At 39.6% G+C, this 12,029-nt stretch overlaps 1 protein-coding gene across 1 annotated transcript in view; it reads right to left on the bottom strand.

Moving 5' to 3' along the window:
* The window catches only part of OSBPL10 (oxysterol binding protein like 10), a 109,031-nt gene that overhangs the window by 10,204 nt on the left and 86,798 nt on the right, over nt 1-12,029 (bottom strand). The window contains exon 9 of the mRNA XM_018075127.2: nt 5,609-6,092. Within this exon, the coding sequence (XP_017930616.1) occupies nt 5,609-6,092 (484 nt within the window). The remainder of the gene's footprint in view (nt 1-5,608; nt 6,093-12,029) is intronic.

Here is a 12,029-nt window from a genome sequence, read left to right as displayed (position 1 = left end):
AACACTGGTATGATAAGCACGATTTCCTTTTGGGTGAGTATAGGTTTGCTTTTGTGGCTCTAATGGGATCAATAGCTTCTTCCTCCCTACTTGAGTGGGAGGGATGCAGAGCTGTAATGCACACTGCCAAGTACATTAAAAGTGAAGAGTAAACAACAGCAGTGACCTTCAATGTAAATATTTAACCACCACAGCAGGTTGGATATTAAAAACTGAACCCAGCTCTCTTGGCAGTATTTTTAGCACCTGGTAGCATATTTTTTAATTCCTCAAACACCTGAATACATACTCTTAAATGGAGTGCTATCTCACTTGAAATATGACTCCAGCTCAATAATTCTAATCTATAAGAGATTAAAGGGCAGATCTGAAATACCCACAACTTGCTAATACTTCTAGTATTAACTTGACTGTTAGTTTTGCATTCCACTGTTTGCAGAGTTCACATGCAAAACCTTAACTGAAGCACCACGAACACTGTGGCTGCACCATCTCATCTGAATGGAGACCCATGCTCTCTAAGGGAAGAAGCAGCTGAAATCTCAGAGAGGCAACACTTGTAACCAGTGCCACAAGAACTCACACCCTTACCCTGCTGCATTTTAATCTTTAGAAATTAAAGGCAGAAAAAATAAAACCTAACAGTTACTTTAAAAAATGTCTAATTTTAACATCTGCTTCTAAGTATCATCACACTGACTGATATTTAAAAGCATCTGCTGGAAAATACACAGGCTCTTTGTTTTCCCCTTGCTTCCCTGATGTAAGGGATAATTCACATTTAGTTTAAAACTGGCTATAAGTAAATACATGGGGAAAGTTGTAGAAGATTCTCCCACTTTCAGCTTTCTCCTCTCACATCGAAGAAATCTTTGGAAATCTGCAAATTCTTTTAAAAAAATCCAAAGTATTTATGGCAGCTATTATGCATAGAAGAATGCACCAGATTAGTACTCTGGGAGGAACAGCAGATTTCGTAATATAGTTTATTAGAAAAAAATGCCACAGAGAAGAGTGAATTTTTTATAAACAAATGCAGATTTTGCATTTCCCCCTTGATATGTCCTCAACATTATTTACCCCTCCTTTTGACCATGGCAGTGTATTCAGAGTCGCACTCCTTTCCACGACTCCTCAGCCTGCTTTAAAGAAAGTGATGATCCAGGCATATCATTTTCCCAGTTTGACTCTTACATGTCCCTCAGTGATGCTGCAGCTTTGTGAATTGATTTTCCAGTAACACCTATTGACAAAAAACCCCCGAGGAGGCTCTGGATCAATAAGCTGCAGAAGAGGCATGTGGAATTGAATGCTTCCCACTGACTGTACGGAGATCAATCCAAACAACAAATGGTACGTGGGACACAAATGGCCCAGGGCAGTTTCCGGATTTAAGAAGCTCTTCACTCTCCCTGCACTATTCATAGCAGGGCACTAAGAGGAGTAAGTTCATTTGGGATGAGCCCCACATGGGAGCAGTGCATCACCAAATGCGCAGAGTCACAGAGGAAAACAGGTGATGCCAGGACTGGGCTCTTATCGTCTTATAAACATTCCAGCCAGCTGCCTTGCACTGCTCATTTGTCAAAGACTGGGGCTATTTGCTAAATTAAGTAAAGAGGGCCATGCTATATGGAAACTGTTCTGAAACCACTGGCCTAAAAAATATTAACTCAAAAATTAGTACTCAGGGAAATAGCTCTAGTTGCATGGAGCAATCAATCTTTGGGACTGGTAAATTAAAAGGCACTAATTTCTCAGGACTAGAAATTACAGACCTGTACATCTATGAATACATACACATTCATATATTTGAACAGAAGGGGAAAAAAAAAAAGAGATAAAAAACCATACATTGCTTTCTTTTAGCTTTGCCCTGTAAAGAGCACTGAACCTTTTCCCTACCCATCAAATCTTTTCAGAGTTGATCTCAATTCAGAAAATAATTTTTGGAAGCCTATACCTCACTAGTTTTTAAAACATTTAAAATAGCAGGAGTGAAAACACCAGACATAACTAGCCACTTGATAATACAGAGCAATCCACTTAAATATACTTTATGCTCTCTGCAAAATTAACCCATGAATCAAAGATGACACTTTTTGTTGGATTTTGCTGCTTTGGAACAAAACCCAAGAGCAGAAAAGGAACAGGTACAGCCCACACACTGAGGTGTGCTCACCATGGTTGTTTCCAGTAAAGCATCCTTGCCCTACAACCAGCATCTGTTTGAAGATTCTATGAAACACAAAAAAAACCCCATGAAATATTTACATTGACTGTCCTATCCCTTGCTAATTTAAGTCTTAATGTGATCCTATTCATTACAGCCTCTTCTCCCCCCTCACACTCTCATTAGTACATAATTAACATTAACCAAAATTAGGGACTGTGCAGGCAACATGAAGTCTTTTATGCAAAATACCCCCTTTTCTATTCAGGGTAGCTTTCTCATGAGGAAACTCAGTGCTGACTACTCTGAAGAATGGGAGTTTTGTTATATAGCAAAGAAAAAGTTCAGACATTTCATTAGCAAGCCAGATTTAGACCCCTCATAACCAGAGATGAAAAAGGGCTAGCATATAAAACAGGTTTTCACATGGATTTCCAGCAGTGCTCTCCTACTTGTTCTGCAGCTCTGCAACTGATACTTATTTTGAACCAACAACAAAAACCACAGAAAGAAAAAAAATGTTAATCACTTTGAGGTGCAATACACACAAAAAATCATACGAATAAGATACTGAGCTGTACCCTTTGTATGACAAGACCGTACTGTCCTTAAATCCCCAAATTCTTTAAATACCTTTAGAAGTCTTTGTACTGCCATGACTCCCTGTGTCAGCTTCCAATAACAAAGCACAAAAAGCAACATGCTCTATACATCTAAGGACATTCTAAAAAAATATGGTTCAAAACCACCACAGAAACATTACCAGTACATTCCTTACACACCATAGGTCCAAAAATTCAGTACTACTTTAATTCTGTAAATAGCCAACTGCAGTAGAAAAAGCTTCATTTAAACATTTGAAGGACACACACACACACAACGTTATTCAGTAGGGAGGAAAGTTTCAAAACACACCACAGTTGCTTGTACTCAACATTAAGGCCACGATGAAGTTTCAGGTCATCATCACAGAATCATCATAGAATGGTTTGGGTTGGAAGATCATCTTAAAGATCATCTAGTTCAAATCCTGCTGCCATAGGCAGGGACACCACTAGAGCAGGTTGCTCAGAGCTTTATCCAACCTGGCCTTGAACACTTCCATGGATGAGGCACCCACAATCTCTTTGGGCAGCCTAGTCAAACAAAACTGTTCTGATACCCATCTGACTAGAACAAGATGGTCACTCTCTAACAGTGAATTATCCAAAACATTAGTTGCAGTTCTGTTTGAAAGGAATTTACCCAATAATAGCATATGACTAGTTTGGCCATCCAATGCACACTAGGAGGGGGAACAAAAAAGAAACAAACAAAACCCAGGGATTTCTGTGATTCATGAGATGTTACTTTGTCTCTTATCAAAAGCAGGATCAGTCATAATTCATTCCCAAAAAGCTCAATCTGCTTCTAACACTTTAAAGTAAGATTCTATAAAGTTTTGTGTGAGAAAGCTTCTCCTAAGGGATAACTTTAGTTTTTACCTACCTTAACCAGCTTCTATACCTTCTGACTAACAATGTGTCTTTCCACAGTCTAAATCACTAACTTTGATAGACTAACTCACCCTACATGAAATGCTGCAAGCCTAAAGTGTCCCTAGATACAAGGGAAACTCTCCAAATTATATCTCACATTAAAAAATTAGTAGGCTGTGCATTACCCAACATGTACATACAGACAGAGGTTTTCCAAATTTTTAGTCCAGCAGCTATTTTTTTGAGTACAGCAATCTATTCTCCAGTACTTACGCTGACCTCAGTCTACTACAGAATTTATACTTATGCAGCACATGAAAAAGAAGCATCTGCAGTAGTCTAATTTTTGCACAGCTTGACAAATCTACACAACAACTTAATTAGGAAGACTTCCGTGGGACTAAAATAAACAAACAAAAAATTAAAGAAAGTGCAGTTTCAAGAGAAGAAACTGCACTGCAAAGCAAGCATTTTAAACTGAGGCTGTCAGGCTTACGCTGGCTGTTTTCAGATGATAGAAGAGCTTCAGCAGTACCATTTGTTGGTACTGCCCATTGTTGCCCATTGCCAGTCCTCAGCAAAAATGCTTGGGCTGCACTAGAGTTTCTCCATCACTTCCCAGAAATGCTGTCGCTGTGGAACTGCATGTTTCTGCACTGCTTACATGAACAAAAAAGACGAATGATACCTATAAACTGGTGAACCCAAACTTCCTCCCAGATCGCCCATCACAAAGACAGCAGCAAACCTCGCAATAAAAGAGCCCACCATTGCAGATGTTCCCCAAAGCCTGCCTCCACTCCTGGGATATCTCCAGGATTGTGAAAAAAAAAAAAAACAACAAAAAACAAAAAGGGGCAACAGGGAAGAACTTATTCTCACAAGCACACATGAAATAATCCTTGGTGTAAGCAAAGTGGTTAATTCTTAGACCCTTTTTCTCTCAAAACTGGGACACACCAAGACTTTGAAGTCTTAAATAATCCCCACAGTAGACACCCTCAATCCCAAGGAACTGTGTGTGCTAGCAGCGAGAAAAAGAAATTTCCCTACTCCTACATAATCATAAGTGACTTTGTGTTTAATTTTATTTCCATTAAATAGTTCCCTTCACTGAGCAAAAGAGTACTAGAAACGAACATGTACCAGAAAAATGGAGCAAGCTAAACCAGTGACTCAGGCTGTCAGTAGTACAGATAGAAGACTGACAGAAATTTCCCTTCTGACACTCCCTTTAACTCTGCATTAAATGCAAAATACCTAAATCATAGGAAGAAGGAAACAACCGTGCTATTACAGACTTTATCACAATGATATCAAATCCAGTAGTAAGGAAGTTTCATATCTCTTCTACAAAAAAGGGAGTATATTGCTATCAGGATAGAAACTACTGTAGTTCTTCTTGCTGGTTGAGTTTGTTCGTTAGTTCTAGCTGGCAGAAACAGCAGAACATACCTCTATGTTTTCACCATAATTGTTTCGTTGTTATGAATAAGCAAAACCAAATCACTGCATTTCCCACTCTATTTTTTTACTACCTTTAATATCATAGTATTTATTGGTGGCAAAAAGAAGCATTTACTGTAAGCTGTCCTGAGACTACAGTCTAAAAACTGGGTAAGACAAAACACCAAAACCCACACATAGGATCTTACCCTCAAATGGCCAAAGACACTAAATTCCCTAGAAACACATAAATGCTGATGCATTAACAGTCAGTAAGGACTCTCATCAATATAAGCACACATTTACACATGTAATGTGCAGTTCACATTCTGTCTGGATAGAATAAGGTTATATGAACTTTACAGTTTTAATTCCAAACTTCACAAAAGCAAACAGTCATAAGATTAAAATGAAAGCTCAGAGGGAGAGGAAGCAGGAAAACATGGACTTCTGTGGTGTTGAAACCCATAATATTAGCTCAAAAAAATAAAAATAAAAGCACATTTCTTACCTTCGCCTACCATAGAAACACCTATTGACATGCCCATAAACTTGCTTTTGGTCCATACGTGAGCGTTCACACACATTTTCTTCTCTTTGCATTCACAATAAAAGCAAGATACCGGTGGATGATGGGACACTTGTTCAGCTACAAACCTCAGCTTGTAGCACATGGACTGGTCCTGGCCAAACTCCTTGGTTGAGTCCTTAGAAACTGTGGAGGCACCATTAGTTCTGAATGCTTTCACTTTATCTTTAGGCACATCCCACGAGCAATGAAAGGTTTCACCAATTATAGGGTTATAGGGCTTCTTGGCAACTGCTCCCTTTCGGCCTTCGTGAAAAGCTGTTAGATAATACTCCACAAAGCAGATAATTCTTTCCTCGGGAGTGGCTCCAGCTGCAATTGACAAAAACAGGTCTGGATGGGCCATGAAATTTGCATACATCTCCAGCAGGGATCTTTTCTCCAAAATAAATGTTGGAAGCACTACCTGTATGCAAAGCAGACAAAGGCAGATATGATTTCCCCATGATCGCACTACCAGGGGGGAAAGGGGGAGAACAGTTAGGACAGCTGCAAATTCTGGCCCTGCCAAGTTTTGTATTTTCCTCCCATGCCACAGCAATTTAATTTTCTTTGCAGTCTAAATAATGCGCGAAGGAAAAAGCAGCGGCCTTGATACCCATGCAGGCTGCTTCCTATTTCATTATGATTCTCAAGAGCAGCTCACACAACAGGGATGGGCTGTTCCGCTCACATGGAAACCTGCCTTTTCCTCTCCTCTCAGTTAACAAACCAGTCATTGTTTTCCTTGTTTACAGAAGACAAAAACATACTTTGATATAGACTAATCTACTTCAAACATCAATAAAACAAACAAACCATAACCCTCCGAAATGGGACAGACACACCCTCCCAAACTAACAGAAGATGAGTATTTTACATAAACATGCACACTACCAACCTCTAAATGGAGGAGAGTGTAAGGAGTACATCTACCCATTCTGTGAAACATCTGGGTTCCATATTTCACTCCTGGGTCCTTGACTACCCACTACATATGTATTAGGTCCTTTCCAGCCTAACTAACAAACCAAGCCAAGAAGATCTAACCAAAACCAAATCTCAATTGTATTTCCAAGGATAAAACCATTCCAAGGAACCTTCCCAAGAGGCTATTAATAGGCAAGAAAATGCTGCCCGTTCGACTCCCTCTGCCCTACACTATCATGCCCCCTCACAACTCCAAATCAAATCCCCTGTCATCCCTATGGTCTCCTGTCATCTCCAGGCCCACCACACATCCACTCAGTCTGAGATGGTATCATGCTACTGTGGTGGGCCCCTGCAAGGCTTCCTCTTATTTCAGTCAAGTTGAAACAAAACCTGCACAAACCGTTACACTCAGATCCTGGGATTAGAGAGGCTCCGGAGGGCCCAGAAAAAAATCAGGGACTGAGCACTAGGCAGCCTGCCCTGGAGGGAGCCAGCCCCAGGTGATTTGGATGCAGACTGGAGTGCCTCCTCTGGAAACGTAGATGTTGCCAAAGTCACTCACTTCACAATAACACTTTGTTAGAAGTTTCCAGTGAAACATCCTGGAGGGCACTGCAAGACAAACAAGGGCTACAGGACACAGTTTCTCTCCCTTTTTTCTCCCCCATGCTCCACACCTTATGCAGGACCGTCCCAGGGGGGCTGAGTGGCTGCTCCCACATGACCGAAGGGAACTTCTGGCACACTGCATGGTAAGATATACAGGTATCCCCAGAAATGGAAAGGTAGTGGATAGAATTCAAAAAAAGTTTATTAGAAGGCCAGAACACAAAAACCTACAGTGTGGTTTGCACACTGGGCCTCAGGGAGTGAAAGGCAAGTTCCCACCCCCTCAGGGCCCTTTTTATCCTCTCTGTTTCTCCTCCGCCTTCCCAAGGCCTGTATGTCTGTCAGGGCTACATCTCTCTTCTCACGTACCAGAGAGCAAAGCTGAGAACTTCTCTTGCTATGCAGGGGGTGGGGGTAAGGCAATGAAAGTGCCTTTGAGAAAGAGTAACCATTCAGGCAGGAAGCCTTCCTAGTGAAAACCAAGTTCTAACTTTCTGTTCCAAATTTTTCCAAAATTGTATCTATTCACACACACACACACACAAATTTATCTTTAATCAAAGTGGCTCAATGATGCAAGATGCAGACCAACAGCTGTCCTCTATTAAAGCAATTCTTCTGCTTTCCTCTTTAACTCTTCATTGCATTTACTTTTTCCTTTTCCCAAAAGCAAGGGTTATTTACAGCAGGCAGGGAGCCACCCTTCATCACAAACACATTTGCTTTCCCCCTTGCTGTCCCAGCTTGCTACTCTCAGCAGGACCAAAGCACAGATCAGTCCTTTTGGATCCCATGGATCATGAAATAAAAGCTGTCAAACTTTTATTAATCATTCAGTTCTTTTCAAAGAGAACTCATAAACATTGAAAAAGAATTCCAGTCACAACAGCTTGAACACAGACTTTACAGCTACACAGTAAGTCACTGTACCTCTAGTGCAAAGAGAGAACTGCTGCTTGGTAACATACCCGCTCACTCGCTCTCTCCTTCTGTACATTATATTTACACACAGTCTTTTATAGGCTAATAATTTTTTACAAGTTTAGATATAAATCAAGCAATGTTCCATCTGTAATATTCCTCTGACTCTACTCTGTAAGCCTTGAGGACTCTACATCATTTCTGTCACCAACCTAATGAGGCCCCAAAAGATAGAGGACCTTAATTTTACACTACATGTGGCAAATTACTGAGTGCCAAACACAGCCTACAGTCCTCAGGGTGGCGTGACAGCAAGAGGCCAAGGAGATTGTTTTTTAGAAGTGAAATCCAAAACTCTGGAAGGCAAAGTAGCAAGACAGTAGATTTTCTTATTTTTAGCTCTTTAAACAATTCCATCTTACTTGCAGCATTCTCATTCTGACCAAATATTCATACCTAATATAATCTTTAAAAAAATGCAATTCAGCAATTGAGATCCTCAATTCAGCATCTCATTTTAATATAAATTGTATACTAAAAGATCAGGTTATCAGAGGGGAAAGTGACAGCAAAACATATAAAAAACCCCCCATCACTTCTGTCTAGAAATACCAGTAGTGACTATCATGAGTTCACTGCAGAGACTTGAAAGGGCAAACTCATTTGAATAAACAGCACTCTGCATCTCGTTATGTCCAAGTGCCTCTCTCTAAAGAAAGTGACCTTTATTAGCACAAAGAGAAGAAAACTGCAGACCACACTTAAGATTATGCAAATGTTATGGTACAACATTAAGACTGCTGTGGTTTCAACCCGTTTACTTGGTCACAGAGTCTTAGTATCTACTCTCTCAAGTCCTAGGTATGTGCTTCACAGCTACATGCTTAACATAGCTACACCAACACAGTCACTGAGACATTACAAATCACTGGACTCTTATTATTGAGTTTCAAAAATCTATTTAAAATCTGAACAAAGCTTGAACTCCAGCTCAAATTATCTTGTCTTAAAAGCCCAATGAAGCTGGAAACTACGTCCTTAATTGTAGCAGGAAAGGACTGAATCGTTTCCACACACAGAGGCAGAACTACATATTCAAAATACTTGAGTTTTAAAGCTTTCACAACTCCAGTATTACAAAATATGCCTACAAAACACTGCCTTTTACTAAATAACTCATAGCCTCAAAGTTTCAACGTGCAACACCATCACTCACTAACACAGTAAAAAACAAACAAAAAAAATCACACCAGTCTTTTTTTTTTTTTAATTGGTCCTATCTTGATCTCTGCAGAAATAAGAAAAATAGAAATAAACAAATTTGGAAGTATACAGCATTATGCTTGCCAGCACTGGACTCCCATGCACTTGTGCTAGCACTCCAGCTTCCAAAGGAATGAGGTTTTCAATTCTTCTGCAGCCAGACAGAATTCACTGTCCAGAAAAATACACTTGGGACCTATATTCTTTATCCAGGCTTTGGACTGGACTATGAAGTTGGGGGTTTTTTTGTAATTGCATAAAAAGTCAGAAGTGCCTAATATTTTCCTCTGAGAAAAAGCCAGCATGACAACCAATGGGGCAAAAGAAACTCTCCACAATAAATTTCAAGTTGCTGAGGTCTGAAGCAAAAAATCTCCTGAATGTACTTTAAAATGTTAGAATAATCTCTGTTCTTATTATTTCTCAGTCTTCAGGTGAAAAGGAAGCAGTTCAAGAGGCATTCCTCTGTTTTCACTGAGGTTAAAAAGGGGATATTAGTTCAAAACTTGACTATAACCTCCTAGGTTTGAATTCACCTATACTTAATTAGGTCTGAATGCAACAGAGAAAAAGAACATGACTTCTTAAAACAGAGATATTTATCCCCGCTACCATTTACTGTGAGGCAAAACATGGGTGTCAGCACCGCTCCCTAGCCTTTTCAGAAATCTGACCAAGGTACCTCGTGCTGAGATATTCTCTTGGAAGTATAAAAGCTTTCAACTGTCATCTGTGTCACTGTGGGAATAAAATAAGCTATTTTCATGCCACTCATATTTGAAAATTACAAGGTAAAAGTATATTAGCAAGCAAAGTAAAAACTTATGACATCATGAACATACTACAGTGTTAACAGTAGTTGATATTCTGCAGAATTACTGGCAGCCCTTTTACACAGAATGGCAACCCTTTATTTTTAGCACATATTAACTGCATAGGGAAGGTGAGAGAACACAGGGAAGTGATCATCCATCTGTACAAACTGTTAGCATTAACTGCAATCCATTGGATGCCATTTGCCAACAAATCTATCAGGCTGTCAGTGGGTTTTGGCACTACTTTTCATTTTTTAAAAGTCTAAAGAACAAACCACTTAAAAACTTATTTTTTTTCCCCAGCAATTCCAATTTTACATGAAGTTTAAAGTCCTAGCCCAGTCCGAGGCATCCGTTTTTTACTACATTCTGCTGCTGTGAGTTGTTCTCCCATCCAACTCTCTCTAGCAGCTGTTGAAGTCTATTTGGCCACACAGATTTGGTGCTTCAATACAGGTGTTTTCCTTCACAGTAGTTTTCACTGTTTAACTCCTCATTAAAAGGCACAGCAGCATGACACATTCCAGAAGTGAAGCACCTCCACAATATTAAATGTGGTGCTCATCACTGGGAAACTGCTGTCAGCAGAGGCAGGACCAAGGCTAACATAAGCCATCACCCCCTAGGAAAAGATGCAGTTTCCTCTGATATGGAACATGAAGGTAATGATCATGCATCCAGAACTCAAAGCTACCAAGGGCTCAGAAAAGCTGTTCATTTGTGCATCACATAGCAATCCACAGCTCACAAAATGAACCAAAGAAAGAGCCCTAAGGAAGAAGGCAAAGGCAAATGGAAACATGTAAAACATTCTCTGATACTAGCAAGTACTGATGCTACATCAGCAAGCTGATGAGCATCAAGGTGATCTGAAATCTGACTTTCAGAGGAATGAAGAAAAAATGAGGAGAGGTGCAGCCAACAAACCCAGCTTTATCATCACGTGTCTGTGGCCCTAAGGGCCTCATGCCAGTAAGCAAAGTTGATAAAAAAAAAAGCAGCCAGCTGTCCCGTATTTTTTTTTTAATCCTCAAAATGGGCAGAAAAGTGATGTGCACATGTGGCATGTCTCATTAATACTTATCATATGTGTATTCGTGCATCACACAGACCACAGATAGATCTAATTCTGCCATATGCCTGCTTCTCTTTTCAGAGTGTGGGTATTATACACAGACATTTATGCATGCTAATATTCTGCCACACTACACATCTAATAACATTTACCGCTATCCTTAAAAACTGTGCTCTAAGAACACTCTATAAGACATAGGTTATCATATACATATTTACCTTCCTACTTGTCTTACAAGTGTCTACACTTCTCTTATTTACATTAATTCTGTGCCTTTGGGGTTTTACCTCCTCTGCTGTGATAAAAAGATGACAGTGGAAATCAGGAAAGAAAAAATGTGTTCATTACCAAAGACAAAATGTTTTGAAGACACAAGAACTATGAAGAAGAAATCTTAGTCTAGTTTGAACATTATGGACTCAAACAGCCTTAGCAAACCAACACAGAAAAGAGGGACAGTTAAGAAAAACAAACCCAAAAATGAACTGAATATAACCCCAGACATACTAAGAAGTGACAGGTATATTCACAAGTGAAATTACGAAACTCATGTTCTATTTAGGACAAAACATTCATTTCTGTGCAGCTGTTCAACAGCTATACTTAGCAGGAGAACAAGGGATTGCTCAGTCTTAAAAATTTAAGTATTTTTAAACACCGTCAATTGTTCCAGAGGAAGACTATACTGAGAAAACCTTATTTTGTAAGAAAGTTATAGTAAAAATAGATTTTGATTAATATGGAAGAT

The sequence above is a fragment of the Manacus vitellinus genome, unplaced genomic scaffold (genome assembly GCF_001715985.3).
Source record: "Manacus vitellinus isolate BGI_N305 unplaced genomic scaffold, ASM171598v3 scaffold_3_pilon, whole genome shotgun sequence".
Classification (NCBI taxonomy): domain Eukaryota; kingdom Metazoa; phylum Chordata; class Aves; order Passeriformes; family Pipridae; genus Manacus; species Manacus vitellinus.
This window is presented reverse-complemented; position numbering and strand designations above follow the sequence as displayed.